This window comes from Drosophila subpulchrella, chromosome X, assembly GCF_014743375.2.
Source record: "Drosophila subpulchrella strain 33 F10 #4 breed RU33 chromosome X, RU_Dsub_v1.1 Primary Assembly, whole genome shotgun sequence".
Classification (NCBI taxonomy): Eukaryota; Metazoa; Arthropoda; class Insecta; order Diptera; family Drosophilidae; genus Drosophila; species Drosophila subpulchrella.
Genome location: NC_050613.1, coordinates 6,241,595 through 6,258,534, shown reverse-complemented (window position 1 = coordinate 6,258,534; position 16,940 = coordinate 6,241,595). Strand labels below are relative to the sequence as shown.

Genomic DNA, 16,940 nt, shown 5'->3' with positions numbered 1-16,940 from the left:
AATCACAACGTTTCTTAGTTAGCCATCAAAATATTCGCCTAAAGTGCCCCAAAAATTAAAAAGGATTTTCCACTATGCATAATTCTCAAATGAGTGAGTAAACAAAAAAGAGCTGTTCACTAAACTGAGTGAGTGAGCATTATTTAGTCAGCCCTACCTCGCAGTTGGCGCGCAGAAAAAGTTAGATTTGGCGGAAATCAAAAGGAATTGTCAATTATTTGAACCACTTTTTTACCCTCCCACAATAAAATTAGCGAAGGCAGCCAACGACATGGTCAATTCAGATTTTAAAAAAGAAGGGTGTGAGCCCAAACACTTTGCTTTTTAAAATAGCTATTATTTTTCAAATCCCCACAAATGTTTCCCTAGCTGAAGAAAGAAATAGTTCCCACATCTAGGGTAAAGGTTATATTTTAGGGCGCCCAAATTCCGGAAGATGTTATTTTTATATACACAACAATTAAAGTCGAGCTATTTGTTCCTTTCAGTCAGTGTTTCAGGTGCTGTAGGTCTAATCATTTTGCTCAACACTGCAGGCAAACAAAAAAAATTTCTCGAGATTGTTCCATTATATGTACATCTAAGAGAAGAAAGATGTATATATTAGCTGAAAGTGTGCGAATCGAAAGTGTTCATAATTTTATTTCTTACAGTAAAATAATATAAGCTAACCATTAATGAAACAAAAACGGACAAGAGACCATAGAAACCATCGACTTTGCATACTCTGAAATTTTTTCTCAAAATTTGGATGCAATACAAAAGCTGCATATCAAACTGCATAGCTTTATAAATTCTAAAAAATTGAATACAGACAAGGCTTGGATTATACGTCCTTTTTCATTTGCACTGACCTGCAGGCGTTTTGGATTTTGCCGTCCATTCCATTTTAAATTTTCTGTTTCAACACAGCTATGTTTATTCTATGCGCGGCAGCGTTTATCGAAAATCACTCGCTCAATCTGGTATTTTTCTGGTATTTCCTCGCTTGAATAAATACCGCTGAAAACATGCCGGTTATTTGCCTCTCGCTCACTCCCATGTTAAGCTCGCGGTTTTCGTCGATTAGTACTAGGCTATATCGATAACAATTTCATCGGAAGTCTATGTACGGCAATTAACATTTATATTGTTTTAAACAACTCCTAACCAGTGTCTTATTTCACATATAGGCGGTGTTTACCCGTTTAAACGGGACGGCCAAAGAAATCTCCCCCAAATTATTTGGTCTGGAAGTAAGTTAATACTCAAACAAAAACATGAACGATCTGAACTTGCGCGTGGCCGCCTTGAAATTGTGTGCGCATCCCAAGCGATTTGCGGAGCTGCGCGACGCTCTCGTTCCGCTGCCCAAGCGATGGAATTCGGGTGAGTTGTGGGTCGCTTGGTGGCCTCCAGTTGATGGGCACATGGTTACGCCTCCATCGTTCCCTTCCCAGCTCCCCAGGAATATGTGCGCCAGTTTGCGGCGGCCAAGAGCAGTGCGGAGCAGGTCCTGGTGGTCAAGGACATCTTCTTCAAGGATCAGCAGCAGGATCATGAGGAAGTGGCTCGCTTCCTGGCCGATCTCCTGCTGGCCAGTCCCCTAAAGCACGCCGTGCGCAACCAGCTGACCAAGTACGGTGAGCCCTCGGCGACACAAACAATGCAATCCAACTTTAGTGACCGCCATTCTATCCACCTAGACTCTTCTCGGACAATGCCCTGGCCAAACAGGATGCGAAACGGCTGCACGGGCACTCGAAGGAGCAGTTGCTGGAGGCACTGCAACAGTCCCTCGGCGAGATGGCCCAAAGTCTGACGGGGATCAGCCCGACCGCTCTGAGCCACGATCGCACCAACGACGTCTTCGTGTCCGCCAATGCCTGTCTGCAGAACTTTCCCTTTGGACGCGAGGCCCTGGGCTACCAGGTGCACCTTTTTGCGCCCCTACTGCCCACCGCCTTGGAAGGCTACTGGGCGGACATTAGGTGGGTTCAGCCGGCTAGACAATAATTCTTCATAAACCAATCAGAGCCCCAACTTAATGAATACCTCCTTCCCGAAACAGTGATCCCTCGCTGGAACTCTCGCCGACACGTCGCAACGAGCTCTACCTGTACGTGCAGAATGCACTGCGATTCCTGGTCAGCCTGCTCTCCGAGTGGAGCGACCAGTTGCGCCAGTGCGATGGCCGAAGGTTGCTAGGCTCGGCGGATGTGGTGGCCCAGAAGGTGGCTCGCCACGTGGACACACCGTGGGACGTGCGATCCATTGCCGGCCTGCTGATCGGTCACCTGGCGCGTTTCTCGGGTACATTCAGGGAGTACATCGCAGAGTGCTCGAGACCACAGGCGGAACAGGATCTTCCTGTCCAGACGGCCGCCCTGCTCGTCCTGCGGCGCACCGATTACACGGACTACGCTCCACAGGCACTGGCCATTCTGAAGACGATCGTGAGCGTGGGCGAGCGCGAGAGCAGCGTGAGCAACCTGCTCGTCTTTCTGTCTAAACACCTCTTCATCTACTCCAAATCCCTGGGCGAGATCCAGGCCCTTCTGCCCGACGAACTGGAGATCTATAATCAGCAGATCCTGGCGGAGTTGCAAGTGTTTGCCCTGGAGAACATTTCCGATGCCACAGATTCGGTGCGTCACATGAGCAGCGCCCTGCTCCGCCAGGTGTTACAGCACGCCCAGGTGGCCGGTCGTGAAGAGCTCTTTCAGGTGGTCTACCGTCAGTTTGAAGGTCGTGCCGCTCCACTCAGTGCCAGCTGCCTAGCGCTGGAGCAGCTCGTGGCGGTGGCGGGAGTGAGCCGGTGCATTGACAACTGTCCCTCGCTGTTTGGAGTCATCTTCCCGCGCTTCCTGGGCTGCGAGGACAGCGTGGATGCCCTGTTCAAAGGTGACTGTTCTCAACTTCAAAATCATAAACCCTTTAATAATCATCCAATCCCCCTATAGCCATGATGGTGTCTGCCCACAAGACGCAGCCCTTGGCCGAGTGGCAGAGCCTGTGGTTCGGCCAACTTCTAGCGGCGATTCAGGTGCCGGAGAAGCGGCGATCGGTCATTGAACAACTGCTCACACAAGCGGTCCAACTGGAGCCCCAGACCCTGGCTCACCTGCTCCTCCGCAACGCTCGGCTGCCACTCAGCAGCAAGCTGGCGGCGATTCTCAGTGTGAGGCAGCTCAGCGTGAGGCGGCAGGAGCTGCTGCGGGACCTAAAGCAGGATGTGGACCAGGCCCTGCTCGGACTAGACGACCACACGCGCCTTTTGGCGCTGCGCTTCGTGGTGGAGACGCCGCGTCCCAGCGAGCACTTGACCACGGCTGAGGCGGAGGCCATTAGTCTGTATTTGCGCCACAATGCCAACAATCCGAGCGCCCATCTGCGTCAGCTGGGCTACGGCCTGTTGCAGAAGGCTTTGAGAAGGATCCATCTCGGCCTGGCCGAGCACCAGAAACGTCCCACGCCGGCGGGCGAGGAGCTGCTCCGCCTGCTGACCCGTCTAACCGGTGATCTCTCGCGCAATCTGTTTCCTACAGCGAACTACGGGCGACGCTGGCTGTCGCTGCACTTGCTTCACGATTGCGTGGAGTTAAGCCGCAAGTTGCAGCTAAAGATCGGCGAGGAGCAACTGCCTGCGGAGGCACTGCCGAATCTGGAGCACTGCCTGGCAGACAGCTATGAGCAGAACAAGGTCCTGGCCGCCCAGCTGCTAGAGACGCTTCAATCCCGTTCCCGCTTTCAGCCGGATGAGATAATCGGGCTGCTGCTCTCGCTGAGGCCACCAGATTCGGCGACCGGAGCCTTCCAGTTGCAGGTCTACTGTCGAGCCAAAGAGGTGGAGCATGACATGCCCCTGGCAATGAAAGCGGAAGAATCTACGTATGAACCAAGGACCTACAGAGCACTGCAATGGTGCATGGAACACTTGAGGGAGGGTCTATGCCTCGCCCAACGAGATCTTGCCGAGGCAGCCAAGCTGAACCCTTTGTACGGATTGCTTTTTGCCAGCCGACATCTGCTCCAGCAACTTAATCTCAAGCAACTGGCAAAGGAACACGCCTGGAAGCGGTACATTGAGGACCTGGTGGCCCTCTGCCTGAAAGTCAGCCAAGTGGTGCTGCCTGTGGTCAGTAGCGCCTCGCCAGAGGGCCACTTGCCCACCACCCGCGACTATGAGACGGACCAGCCGCTGACCAACGTGCTCAGCCGCCGGCTGCCCAGTGAGGCACTGCAGCAGGTGCGAACCACGCCTCAGATGGTGCTCCTCTGTGCCTGGCGCAGCATCAAGGAGGTGTGCCTGATCTTGGGCGGACTGGTTGAGCGGGCGCCGCTGGAAGAAGAGCAGCAGCAGCAACAGGAGCCGAATGACTTCCTGCTCAGCAGTGGCCGGCTGGAGGCCATTGGGGAGCAGTTCCTTCTTCTACTTGCCGAGACCAAGCATCGCGGCGCCTTCGAGCAGGCCTACGTGGGATTCACGATGTTGTGCCGGCGCTTTTGGCATAGCGATTCAGTGCGTCTCAACCAGCTGCCCGGTCAGTGGGTGAGCGAGGCCATGGCGATGGTCAGCGGTGAGGAGGTGCGTAAAGGGGCCCGTCTGTGCTCCACGCGCCGCAGCGCCGGCATGCCTTTCATGCTGCAGGCGCTGATCTGCACGGAACTCAAGCTGGGCACCCATGCCACCCTCCACCGCTGCATGCACCGGCTGCTCGAGGTCTGCGAGCGAAGGTCAGCCGGATCGGCCGGCATCACCGCCCGCAGTCACGCCCTCAACATCCTGCGCGCCCTCTTCCGCTGCAGCGAACTGGCCGAGCTGGTCACTGAGTTCATGGCCCGGGGTATCCAGTGCGGCCTGGAGGGCCTACTCCTCGCCGAGGAGTGGGCGGAACGCAACTGCGCCACCCTGCTGCTCGCCGCCCTCGTCGTTCGCGTGTTTGGAGTGGAGCGTGCTCGCCTTGAGACTGGTGAACTGCATGTGCGTAACAGGATGACGGGACGAATCTTCTTCACACGATATCCGCAGCTCTTTGATTACTTCCACATCGCCCTGCAGCGGGAGGCGGATCAGATGGACTCGAACGAGGGAGGCAGCGATGCGGAGAACGGAGGCGGGAAGCGTCGGCAGGCGGTCCAGCTGGAGGCTATGCTGCTCATGCTCAGCCGACTGTATCCATCCTCGCTGGAGGGCGCCGAGTCCACGTTGAATGTAAGTTGATTAGGGACTTATTCGATTTTAGAGAACTGCACTAGTAAGTCAAAATGGCATTGGTTTTTTTCACTCGTTTTTTATCGTTAACAAAATTAACAGTGAATTCAGCAAATCGGTTTCTCTTTCTCTTTATTTAAACAAAAAACATTGACAGAGTGCTGTTAATTACAAAATTAAGATGTAAAGTTCCTACACATGGCTTGCTTTTATTATTGCATCAGCTGATTAGATTTTATTTATGTTTGAGATTAGCAAATTTCATCTTAATAAGCTTTGTAAAATCAATTGTCATTTTATCGAGCCAAAAAAATACTTTGCAGCGAGTCTGAGTCCCTGTCAGGGCTAGAACTCACAGTGACGCTCAGGAAAACCAAATTTTGCAAGCAGGGACTTAATCTGTCCGAGAAATTTTAGCCGGTACTCGAGAAATCGGCTCTAAAACATACATGAGTTTTTCAGATCAAGAGGAACCAATATGGGCAATGATAACTTTTTTGTTAGTTCTAACAATTTAAACCATATATAAACTCTTAAAACAAAATAAGACCGCGAATTCTTCAGAACAAGAGAGAACAATATGGACCATGTTAGTTTTATATGGATTGAATTATATGAATTCTTCAAAAATAGTATAAGGCGAGTTCTTTGGAACTAGATTAACTAATATTTATATAGAACTATGGTTACTATAAGTCGTAGCATTGATCGTGCAGCTCTCTATTTACATATATATGTATATGGGGTTCTTATTACACATATTTATTTTCCAACAGTTGAGCGAGTTCGTGCCCTTCCTGATAAAGATCTGCCGCTCCCACGATTTGATGACACGTGAAAGGGCTGCTTTGGTGGTGGCCAACTTTGTCAGCCAGGAGCAAGCGCTCGCCGAGATCAGGCACCTCGTCGTGGAACTCAAGGCGCTGCAGTTAAAGCTGAAGGTAGGTTGATTTTCTGCCAGCATCTAAGTACTTATCTACCAATGCTCTTTAACTATGTATCTTTGCAGAAGGAAAAGGAAGCCATCATCCTGGACACGAATCTCTTGCACGGACAATTACTACTCCTGCTCCACCTGCACCGCTTGGTTCGCTGGATGAGACCCTCGTTGACAAGAATGCTGCTGCACACACTAGCCGCTCTGGCAGCTCCGATCCTTCAGCGCGACGTGTGTGCGTTCAGTGCGCTGGTGGATGTGATGGTGGCTGCCATGGAGGATGCCGTCGATCCTGGGCTGCTGGATTTCCAGCTTTTAGAGGAGATCGGTGCTGTGTACCTGTTGGACCATAAGGAGGTCCATAAACGCTGCCAGGAGCAGGGAATCTCCATGCGATTCTACCAGATGTTTGGCCTGCACCTTCACCGATTGCGCGACATTTCCCAGGGAACAGTGCTGCACATAATCGAGGACCTGTCTGAACCCATCTGGGCCCTGGACGAGCTGAAGGTGGAGCTGTGGCTGTACCTCCTGCTACAAAGATCCATGGGACAGGAACGCTCGCTGGTTAGCGAGCTAGACATCGAGCACTTCCAATTTGCAGGCGACATCCGGCGCTATTACAAGACACTCAGCCCCGAGCTGCGAGAGGAAATCGCCCAGGAGCTGTATCAATCCCAGGCCATCCGCTCCTGCGTACTGAATATGGTGAAAGCCTCGACCAGCGGATGTTGGAGCCTCCGATTGGCCGGAAGGCTAGCTGCCTTGCAACCCCTGCTTCAAGACCCAGGATTGGATTTGAATCGGCTGGTTCAGCAATGCTCAGAGGAATACTCCAGTCACCAGGAGGCGGGACTGGTGCTGGGCCTGAAACGTCTGATCACAGAAAGGAAAACCCTGGAGCGGAAGCACTGGCCACCGCTGCTGAACTACGCCCTGCGCCTAGTTGAACCCGTCCAGCCCGTCTACCTTCGTCATCAGGCTGCGGAACTGTGCGATTTGCTAGCACGCAGCCACCTAAAGGACCAACTGGGCTTGGGAGTCGCAAACGTGGACGTTGAGGTGGTCGGTCGCTTTATAAAACTGGTGCTGCTCCTGCTACTGGATGAGGAGGAGTTGGTACGCCACAAGGCTGCCCAGCTGGTGTGCAGTGCAGGTTTTAGGAGCGAAGTCCAACAAGAGCAGGAATCCAAGGCTAAGGACATTTTGCCCAGTGCCCTGACTCCGGAGTTCCTAAAAGTGGTACTTTCAAAACTGGAGAATCAGGCCGACAATCCAGACTTTCTACTGCGACTGTTCCATCTCATCGCTGAGCCTTTCCTGGCCTCCGAAGTGAAGGATTCCGAGCTAAGCATAGATGAAGACGGGGATGTAGATGTGTTCGACAAGCAGGAGATCAACCTGTACTGCGAGCCGCTGCTGGTTCTCTGCGAGTTGTCCGCTGCTTTTCGATCGCAGTTTGGAAAATGCCAGGCGTTGATGGCTACCATAAATGCCCTGGGACTTCCTGCAGATTTGCTTACTAACTAGGTTCCTAAAATTGGCCATCCATGAGCATTTGATGTTTACAACCCGGACCATCCATCAATTATAAAATGTGTTATAGTTAATAAAAAACAATGTTTCATTGCATATAAATTGAATCTATGTTTAAGATGATGTAAAAATTACATTTTAAGCATTCCCCTATGCTCACTGCCACGTTTTATAGTTAGGAAATATTATATTAAGTAGACACAATTTATATATAAGGTAGGGCAGCTTTTGAATTGCATTTTTAAATTCAATTTAAGAAAGTACATAAATAAGTTTCAACTGCCCTTCATTATCCCAACATTGATCAGAAACCTTCCACACAGACAACCCAATCAACTCCATTGCAAACCCAACAAATGAAAATATTTAAAAAATTATCACCTTCCTTAAAAACAACAAACACAACAAAACACCACTGTTAGCCATAAGTAAAATTAAACATCTTTGTCCAAACCCAACAAATGAAAATGTTAAACAAATCATACCCTTCCTTAAAAACAACAAAACACACCCATAAAATATAAAAACTCAACCACTGTTAGCCATAAGTAAAATTAAACATCTTTGTCAAAACCCAACAAATGAAAATTTTAAACAAATCATACCCTTCCTTAAAAACAACAAAACACACCCATAAAATATAAAAACTCAACCACTGTTAGCCATAAGTAAAATTAAACATCTTTGTCCAAACCCAACAAATGAAAATATTAAACAAATCATACCCTTCCTTAAAAACAACAAAACACACCCATATAATATAAAAGCTCAACCACTGTTAGCCATAAGTAAAATTAAACATCTTTGTCCAAACCCAAAAAATGAAAATATTAAACAAATTATACCCTTCCTTAAAAACAACGAAACACACCCATAAAATGTAAAAGCTCAACCACTGTTAGCCATAAGTAAAATTAAACATCTTTGTCCAAACCCAAAATGTTAAACAAATCATACCCTTCCTTAAAAACAACAAAACACACCCATAAAATATAAAAACTCAACCACTGTTAGCCATAAGTAAAATTAAACATCTTTGTCCAAACCCAACAAATGAAAATGTTAAACAAATCATACCCTTCCTTAGAAACAACAAAACACACCCATAAAATATAAAAACTCAACCACTGTTAGCCATAAGTAAAATTAAACATCTTTGTCCAAACCCAACAAATGAAAATATTAAACAAATCATACCCTTCCTTAAAAACAACAAAACACACCCATAAAATATAAAAGCTCAATCACTGTTAGCCATAAGTAAAATTAAACATCTTTGTTTCCCCAGACGAGCTAAAGTCCTCAGTCACTAAAGCGTATTTTTGCTAGATAGCTCTTTGTTTTAAGCCTTAAGTCAGTTTTATATAAATAAAAAAATGCATAGTTAAATGTAAACCAAAACAACAAATCGATAATATTTTTCTTATTTTTTCGATTGTTCCTATGACAGCTATATAATATAGTAGGCCGATTATTGTAAAATTGAGTTCGATATTTTGAAATATTGAATGAACATGTTAAATCCGGAATGACAAGATAAATCGATCAAAATCGAACGAATTATTAATTTTCCGAACGTTCCTGTGGCAGGTATAGGATATAGTCACCCGAGTGTTTCCCACAAAGCACAGAGCAATAGGATATAGTTGTCCGATCCGGCTTGCACCGACTTACATACATATATACTACCTGCAACAGAAAGAAGACCTTTTAAAAATATACATTCCCTTTAAAACGGAGGCTTGTTCGCGTAGGCCATAATTGCGGACGTCCAGAGCCTTTTCTGCTCATAAGCGGAGGCCAGCTCAGCCAGCTATCGATATCTTGGTTTCCAGGTAATCTCCACCATCCCGGGCTTCATCTCAGCTGCCTCGTCCATTTCACCTGGGGATCTTTCCTGAAGAAATATTTTGGCCAACCGCTTACTGCACTGGTCTCGTTGGCAACGAGGAATATTTGAAGGCAAGTCTTGGGTTAATCCACTTCCCCATTCATCAGGTGGATTTGGGCGACGCCCATTTGGGCATTCGGTGTAGCAAGGCCTCGTCCAGGGTATCGAGTGCATCCACAGGATACACCCGATTCCCTCAGCAAGGCCTTTGCCAATTTGCCAGCCTAGTGAGCCACGCGATCAGGATCTGAAGTGCGTGACTCAGGCAGATGATTTTGCCAAAGGATCCAACGACTGCCAAGACTTGATGGGCAAATTAATGAACTCAAAGACATGAGTGATTTTAAATTATCGAATGAGCACCGAATAAGTTAGGAGGATTTCAGGAGCGTCTGCAGCGACAGAAGGAGCATCAAGTCCTCCGGGAGCACAGGATGGCCAAACGGAAGGGCATTCTGGAACGCACCAGGAAAATTATAAATGCCCCCTACAGTCTAAAGAACCCAAAAAGGATAAAGAATGATGACAGGTGATATGATGCGCGTCAGGAAACAGGGACATAATCTTCTATCAGAATCGGAAATCCGACGAGGACCCCGAGGAATCCAACTGAGGATGGTCGACTTCATTACCCAATAGGAGAGTTCTGAATCAAATGCTAGCGAAGTCAGTGTCTTGAAAAGGTAGGAAAATATCTTTAATACATGTGCTAAATGTAGGACGCACCAGAAAAAATTGTGAATGCCCCCCTACAATCTGAAGAACCTCAAAAGGATGAAGAATAATGACAGTGATATGATACGCGTCAGGAAACTGTGTCATAACCTTCTATTAGGATCGGAAATAAAGAATATATCCGACTGGAGATGGTGGACTTTATTACCCAATAAAAAAGTTAGGAGCTGAATATGCACTCCAGTGAGATGGTTTTATATAAAATGATTGGTTAACAAAATAAATAGATAAACAAACAAGTAACATTTTTTATATTTTTTTCTAATCATAATAGAACAATTCAAAAACCGAAACCTCAGAACAGTTGCTTTATTGTTTGCTTAACTATTACCTGATGGTCCAGGACCTCGAATGTAGCGTAGTTTCTGCTGAATTGCAGGAAAAAACAAAAATTTTAGCACCAAAAAATAAACATATTAAACCAAATCCCATAAGAACCACAAATCGTATTACTTTGAACACAAATTAAGAGTGATTTCTCGAATGCCAATGTATGTTAAGATTATACTGAATGCCTTTTTTCAAAGCCGATTAACTAAACTTTTGCATGAAATCAAGAGAGAACGCTATAGTCAACGGCCTTGACTATCAGATACCCGTTACTCAGCTAACAAAAAAGCGCCACCTATCGTTCATTCCTATCGGCTGTTTACGAGATTTTTCTAACAGGCCTCATAACTTGAAACCTAGGTGGCGCTAGTAAAATTTCGTAAGCAGATGATTTTCTGTATGAATATATCTCCATCCCTCTCGCACTCTATTAAGATCGCTAATTATTTATTATTGTTGGGTTATAACTTTTTAATGGACGGTCTGATTTAAATAATTTTTGGCATGTAGATGGGTATTGATAATAAGAGCAAAATCTCATTTAGAACTTTCAAAATATTTAAAAATGTTAGCGCTAGACAGATACCAGCGTTATGGGCGATAGTCGGCGTGGCACCATGCTGAAACAATATTGCACTGAGCAGGAAGCCCAAAAATCTACATGCCAAGTCCCAAAAGTATAGCTCTTATAGTTTCCGAGATCTTTGCGTTCATACGGACATGGCTAGATCGAATCGGCTAGTGATCCTGATCAAGATTATATACATATACTATATTAACGCTTCCTTCTACCTGTTACCCATTTTCCGACGAAGCTAGTATACCCTTTAACTCTACGACTCACGGGTATAATAATGGTGAGAAAATCTAGAGAGCACCACCACGTTCTTAATGGTATTGAGGCTAGGCTTAATTTCTTTCTTTAACAAAACCGTCTAAACACAGAATCAAACTCAAATATAAGTTTTATCTCTGACATCCAAGTTTATTCAAAACTAAAAACTATTAAAAAAAAGATTGTTCTACATTGGATTTTTCATCTTGTTGTTTATTTTAAATTTAGTGTATCATTTTGCAGTGTACACACGTTATTTGTATAAAAAAAAACAGACACAGAAGTTTGTTTTTGCTGGTGGTGATGTCTCCTTAACGGTTGGACTTGGCGACACGCTCCAACTCATCCTTCTTCTTGATGGCGTACGAGTTGGAAGAGCCCTGGAAAATTAAAACAATTGAGAATCAGTACTTGTGATATATGGTGTTCAAATCTATAAAGTTTTAAAACACTTTAGAGATTTTGTTCTTTTACTTTTCTCATGTTCATTGAACTGAAATGCTGTTACAAGAATAAGGATAATAAAGGATGGGTATTAATCTGGCCCAAAAGCGAGACTACATTAATAAACCATTATGCAGAATTAGACTGGACCAATCATTGACCGATAACTTATTTAGATATCTATATTTGTACAAAGTTTTAAAACACTCTTGAGATTTTGTTCTTTTACGTTTCTCATGTTCATTGAACTGAAATGCTGTTACAAGAACAAGGATAATAAAGGATGGGTATTAATCTGGCCCAAAAGCGAGACTACATTAATAAACCATTATGCAGAATTAGACTGGACCAATCATTGACCGATAACTTATTTAGATATCTATATTTGTACAAAGTTTTAAAACACTCTTGAGATTTTGTTCTTTTACGTTTCTCATGTTCATTGAACTGAAATGTTGTTACAAGAACAAGGATAATAAAGGATGGGTATTAATCTGGTCCAAAAGCGAGACTACATAAATAAACCATGATGCAGAATTAGACTGGACCAATCATTGACCGATAACTAATTTAGATTTCTATGTTTGTACAAAGTTTTAAAACACTCTTGAGATTTTGTTCTTTTACGTTTCTCATGTGCATAGAACTAGGATATTATTACAAGCACAAGGATAATAAAGGAATAATATTAATCTGGTCCAAAAGCGAGACTACAAAAATAAACCATTATGCAGAATTAGGTTGGACCCACGGTTTCCCAATAGAATTATATGAATACCTTAAGTTTAAAAATGTTCTTTTATGTTTCTCGTGTGCATAGGACAGTAAAGTGGCCACTAGCACAAGGATAATAAAAGATTTGGAGATTGATCTGGTCCAAAAGCGAGACTACATTAATAAACCATGATGCAGAATTAGACTGGACCCATTTGAATGACTCAGTTCCGGGGTTAATTCCCAGTGCGGAACGAGGTTATCGATCTGGTCTACAACAAGCCAGGCATTTTGTTTATTAAATACCAGGCATTAGAGTAGACCTTTCCTTTCTTAGTTTCTCTCTTTCTCAAATCCATAATTCCTCACCTTAGCAGCGTTGATCAGCTCATCAGCCAGGCACTCGGCGATGGTCTTGATGTTCCTGAAGGCAGCCTCACGAGCTCCAGTGCACAGCAGCCAGATGGCCTAAAACAAATAGATACAGAATAATATCAGCAACTGTATAAAAAGGATAATATATTAGTTAGACTTTTAGGGTTCAAAAAAAATAATTTAATTTTTTGAAACCCACCAAACAGATTACTTAATTCGAAATGTCTCTTCGTTTCATACGCCAAATGTCGGCTAAATTACACATTATGACGCTACGGATATTAGATAGAATTTCGATCTAGCCAAGTATTATAAGCATGCGGTCTCCAATCGAACCACAAGCCATAGCTACCGGCCACTATTCACATATTTGTGTCACATCTCCTAAAGAAACCCACCTGGTTGACGCGACGCAGAGGCGACACATCCACAGCCTGGCGACGGACGGTACCGGCACGACCAATACGGGTGGAGTCCTCACGAGGTCCGGAGTTGATGATCGCGCTGACCAGGATCTGAAAAAAATAATAAAATCAAATTTAGTAAGCTGCCGTTTTAATCTTCTTAAAAGCTAACATACGTTTTTGCTATTAATAATAATATTTAAAACGAATGGCATAGAGTTGAATCAAACATGAATTCTGAAGAAAAGGGTTTGTTGATTTATGCTTTATTAAGGTTGCACCTTTAAGCCAATGCCCTTAAGAGGAATAGCTAACCATGGGGTTTTTTGTGGTCCAGTTGAATACCACAACGCTGTGGAGATCAACGCTGCAGTTTTAGTTTTGGACGGATAATAACGTCTTTAATGAATATTTTTCAGCTTAAATGTTGTTTTAATTTCCAGGAGAGCAGGAAGTGGATTTAATCTTCAGGCACAAGGATAGTTAAAACAATTATAATTAATATTAGTCCATTTTGGAGATGCTCAGTACGACAAGGTATATTCAAACCGTCTGGCATTGAGGTGGACTAGAACAAATTCTGAGAAAAGGAGGTTTGTTGATTTATGCTTTATTAAGGTTGCATCTTTGAGCCAATGCCCTTAAGAGGAATAGCTAACCATGGGGTTTTTTGTGGTCCAGTTGAATACCACAACGCTGTGGAGATCAACGCTGCAGTTTTAGTTTTGGACGGATTACAATGGCCTCAATAAATACTGTTTAGCTAAGTGTTGTTTTAATTTCCAGGAGAGCAAGAAGTGGTTTTAATCTTCAGGCACAAGGATAGTTAAAACATTTATAATTAATATTAGTCCATTTTAGAGATGCTCAGTACGACAAGGTATATTTAAATCGTCTGGCATTGAGGTGGACTAAAATCGATATTAATATTGAAGGGGTTTGTTGATTTATGCTTTATTAAGGTTGCATATTTTAGCCAATGCCCTTAAGAGGAATAGCTAACCATGGGGTTTATTGTGGTCCAGTTGAATACCACAACGCTGTGGAGATCAACGCTGCAGTTTTAGTTTTGGACGGATCAATATGTCTTCAATAAATTTTCTATTTCTAATGTTGTCTTAAATTCCAGGAGAGCGGGAAGTTGTTCAATCTTCAAGCACTAGGATAATTAACACAGTTTCCTCTGAGTCTGTTATAAAATATGCTTTAGCTGGGATAGAGCTTCCTTCAACTAGCATTGAGGTCGACTCATTATGAAGTAAATCCCTATACTTCATGATATTCTATCAGTTCTAATGTTGAATTAAGTTCCAGGAGAGCGGGAAGTGGTTTAATCTTCAAGCACAAGGATAGTTAACACTTTTTCTTATGAGTCCCTTATGAGTTTATGCTCAGTGTGGCGAAATGTACCATCAACTGGCATTGAGGAGGACCACCTAAAGTAACATCTCTAGTTTCAAGTGTAGTTTTAAGTTCCAGGAGAACCGGAAGTGGTTTTCTATCTTCTGGCACTAGGATAATTAAAACTCTGGTTCACTATTAGTCCATTTAAGAGTTATGCTTCGGAAAGTATGTATTAAGACCTATCCAGCATTGAGGAGGACTAAAAACTATATCTCATTCCCTTTCCATTTCTACACAACTTGGTTGTTATATAATCCAAAGATCTCTAACAAAGGTGATTGTCTTGATATTGTCTTGTAGTTTTAAGTTCCAGGAGAACGAGAAGAGGCTTGGCAATCTTCAGGCACTAGGATATTAAAACCTTTGGGTTACTCTGCGTTCCCATTCTACCCATGGCCGAGTGGCGATGATCTCTGGCCACAGTTTAGCATAGGACGCTCTTTGGGGGGAGGCTATCGATGTGTATATGCTGTGTATGTACCTGCAGAGGGTTCTCCCCGGTGAGCAGATGGATGATCTCGAACGAGTGCTTGACGATGCGGCAGGCCATCAGCTTCTTGCCGTTGTTGCGACCCTTCATCATCAGGGAGCAGGTCAATCGCTCCACAATGGGGCACTGGGCCTTGCGGAAACGCTTGGCGGCATAACGTCCGGCGGAGTGGGGAAGGTAGCGGGCGAACTTCTCCTTCACCGAGATGTAATCCTGCAGAGAGATGTCGTTGACGGTCACATCGTCGCAGGACCAGCGGCCGAACAGCTTGATCTCCGGCAGCTCGGTGGTGGCCACCACATTAGTCTCCAGGATCGTCTCGGCGACCTCGGCTTCCAGAGGTGCCGCTGGCTCCTCGAAGGTCTCCACCACGTTTTCAGCAACTTCGGCCATGCTGCAAGAGTTTTTCAGGGGAGGTATGTTAGTCACGTGTCTATAAATTGATAATTTACTAAGGGATATCTGAGGGTTTTGCTGTCTGTGAGATATTTCTATTCATTCTATTTTGAAATGATTCTGTAAAATAACGTTGGCCAACCTATGTGAATGCGCCTATGCATTTAATGGTAACAATTGAAATATTGTTTAAAGAGTGACTTAATTGTTGTATTATTTTGTTGCTTTTTCTTAAACAAAGATTATTTTATGTTTTTAAGTACTTGGGTAAACCAAGAAATTTAGTCAAAAACGTGTTTTTCTTTTTGTTTAAGAAGTAGTATTTTCAAAAGTTAATTCATTATTTGAAATAATAAAGTGTTTATGGAGAAAACTACGTAAAGTACAACATTTAGCCATGTTTTGGAAATTATTTATTATTAATTTTTTGGGAAATCTCGTTTTTTAAGTGACAAAGCAACAAAAATACGAAATATTTAGGAAGTTTAATTAGTTTTTCATTCTTAAATCTGAAAAGAACATTTTCGATAAACTAAAAAAGTAAGTTTTCGTGTAAAAGGGGATTTAATGCCAAACACATATTACATCAAAAAATGGGTTAGAAGTAATAGTTTATAAGTTAGAAAGATTTAAGGCATATTTTTCGCTATGTTAACACGTTTTTTTTACAGTAAGTGCGCCGAATTTGCACATAGACACAACCACCATACACATACACACGCGATTTGTTGTTGTTGACCTGATAGACCTTTATAAAGATTTAGGTTTTTGGAGCGGTATTATCGAGAGGAATATTAAGCCTCGGTTTTCAATGTAGTCCAATATATACATTTTTATATATAATATTTACTTGCGCAGCAGACAAATAAAAAAAAATACAAAAAAAAAGGTGAAACCAACACGTGTGACGCACTCACACAGCCGCACTCGCGAGCACACACACAAACAAAAAGCCGCCCGTCTTTAACCTCATTTCGATGGAAATTGCATTTTTCTGCAGTTCGCCGCAATAAATTCACAAAACCCTCAGTATCCACACTTGGCCCAGCTTTTAGCCATCTTTTTGCCAAACTCTGGTCACAATCCACACAGTAAATCGACGAAATTCCCTTACTTTGTCAAAGAAGAATCGAGATACGATGTCAGCGCAAAGGCAAACGCCTGAAAAAGAACATGTTACGGCAGTGTGCGGCAACGCCAGAAAGTCACATTTCCGCCGACACGCGCACGGTTGCATTTCGGCAGCCAGGGCTGC

The 16,940-nt window shown here is 44.0% G+C and overlaps 2 protein-coding genes and 9 non-coding genes across 13 annotated transcripts; 1 reads left to right on the top strand and 10 right to left on the bottom strand.

Moving 5' to 3' along the window:
- Nucleotides 1-1,000: 1,000 nt before the first annotated feature.
- Nucleotides 1,001-8,238, top strand: LOC119557031 (thyroid adenoma-associated protein homolog). 3 transcript variants are annotated; one of them, XM_037869574.1, is made up of 8 exons: nt 1,001-1,108; nt 1,173-1,368; nt 1,440-1,617; nt 1,686-1,970; nt 2,051-2,883; nt 2,943-5,194; nt 5,971-6,135; nt 6,204-8,238. In XM_037869574.1, exons 2-8 carry the CDS (start codon nt 1,260-1,262, stop codon nt 7,659-7,661), a joined length of 5,280 nt encoding a protein of 1,759 aa, XP_037725502.1. In that variant the 5' UTR covers nt 1,001-1,108; nt 1,173-1,259; the 3' UTR covers nt 7,662-8,238. The 3 variants fall into 3 exon arrangements, with proteins under 3 accessions (XP_037725502.1, XP_037725505.1, XP_037725503.1); XM_037869575.1 differs by lacking the exons at nt 1,001-1,108; nt 1,173-1,368 and having other exon boundaries at nt 1,484-1,622; XM_037869577.1 differs by lacking the exons at nt 2,051-2,883; nt 2,943-5,194; nt 5,971-6,135; nt 6,204-8,238 and having other exon boundaries at nt 1,440-1,622; nt 1,686-1,946.
- Nucleotides 8,239-11,646: 3,408 nt separating this feature from the next.
- On the bottom strand, nt 11,647-16,922 carry LOC119557221 (40S ribosomal protein S5a). The gene is made up of 5 exons (XM_037869890.1): nt 16,800-16,922; nt 15,281-15,683; nt 13,390-13,506; nt 12,986-13,084; nt 11,647-11,838 (listed from the first exon to the last, which is right to left on the bottom strand). The coding sequence occupies exons 2-5, from the start codon at nt 15,680-15,682 to the stop codon at nt 11,770-11,772; spliced, it is 687 nt and encodes a 228-aa protein (XP_037725818.1). The 5' UTR covers nt 15,683; nt 16,800-16,922; the 3' UTR covers nt 11,647-11,769.
- LOC119558429 lies at nt 11,919-12,057 on the bottom strand. Its single transcript, XR_005220198.1, has one exon. It is a non-coding gene; the product is annotated as a small nucleolar RNA psi28S-1192 (small nucleolar RNA).
- On the bottom strand, nt 12,118-12,256 carry LOC119558428. The gene has a single exon (XR_005220197.1). It is a non-coding gene; the product is annotated as a small nucleolar RNA psi28S-1192 (small nucleolar RNA).
- Nucleotides 12,317-12,455, bottom strand: LOC119558426. The gene has a single exon (XR_005220196.1). It is a non-coding gene; the product is annotated as a small nucleolar RNA psi28S-1192 (small nucleolar RNA).
- LOC119558425 lies at nt 12,516-12,654 on the bottom strand. Its single transcript, XR_005220195.1, has one exon. It is a non-coding gene; the product is annotated as a small nucleolar RNA psi28S-1192 (small nucleolar RNA).
- Nucleotides 12,692-12,832, bottom strand: LOC119558424. The gene has a single exon (XR_005220194.1). It is a non-coding gene; the product is annotated as a small nucleolar RNA psi28S-1192 (small nucleolar RNA).
- LOC119558423 lies at nt 13,209-13,353 on the bottom strand. The gene has a single exon (XR_005220193.1). It is a non-coding gene; the product is annotated as a small nucleolar RNA psi28S-2876 (small nucleolar RNA).
- Nucleotides 13,638-13,791, bottom strand: LOC119558421. The gene has a single exon (XR_005220191.1). It is a non-coding gene; the product is annotated as a small nucleolar RNA psi18S-1854 (small nucleolar RNA).
- Nucleotides 13,982-14,135, bottom strand: LOC119558434. Its single transcript, XR_005220203.1, has one exon. It is a non-coding gene; the product is annotated as a small nucleolar RNA psi18S-1854 (small nucleolar RNA).
- On the bottom strand, nt 14,326-14,479 carry LOC119558422. Its single transcript, XR_005220192.1, has one exon. It is a non-coding gene; the product is annotated as a small nucleolar RNA psi18S-1854 (small nucleolar RNA).
- Nucleotides 16,923-16,940: the final 18 nt, after the last annotated feature.

Coding starts and splice junctions, on each gene's coding strand:
- LOC119557031 (XM_037869574.1), top strand. CDS start 1,260: ATGAACGATCTGAACTTGCGCGTGGCCGCCTTGAAATTGTGTGCGCAT. Junction 1,971..2,050: donor GGCTACTGGGCGGACATTAG/GTGGGTTCAGCC, acceptor TTCCCGAAACAG/TGATCCCTCGCTGGAACTCT. Junction 2,884..2,942: donor CGTGGATGCCCTGTTCAAAG/GTGACTGTTCTC, acceptor ATCCCCCTATAG/CCATGATGGTGTCTGCCCAC.
- LOC119557221 (XM_037869890.1), bottom strand. CDS start 15,682: ATGGCCGAAGTTGCTGAAAACGTGGTGGAGACCTTCGAGGAGCCAGCG. Junction 13,085..13,389: donor CTCTGCGTCGCGTCAACCAG/GTGGGTTTCTTT, acceptor TATTTGTTTTAG/GCCATCTGGCTGCTGTGCAC. Junction 11,839..12,985: donor AGCTGATCAACGCTGCTAAG/GTGAGGAATTAT, acceptor TTAATTTTCCAG/GGCTCTTCCAACTCGTACGC.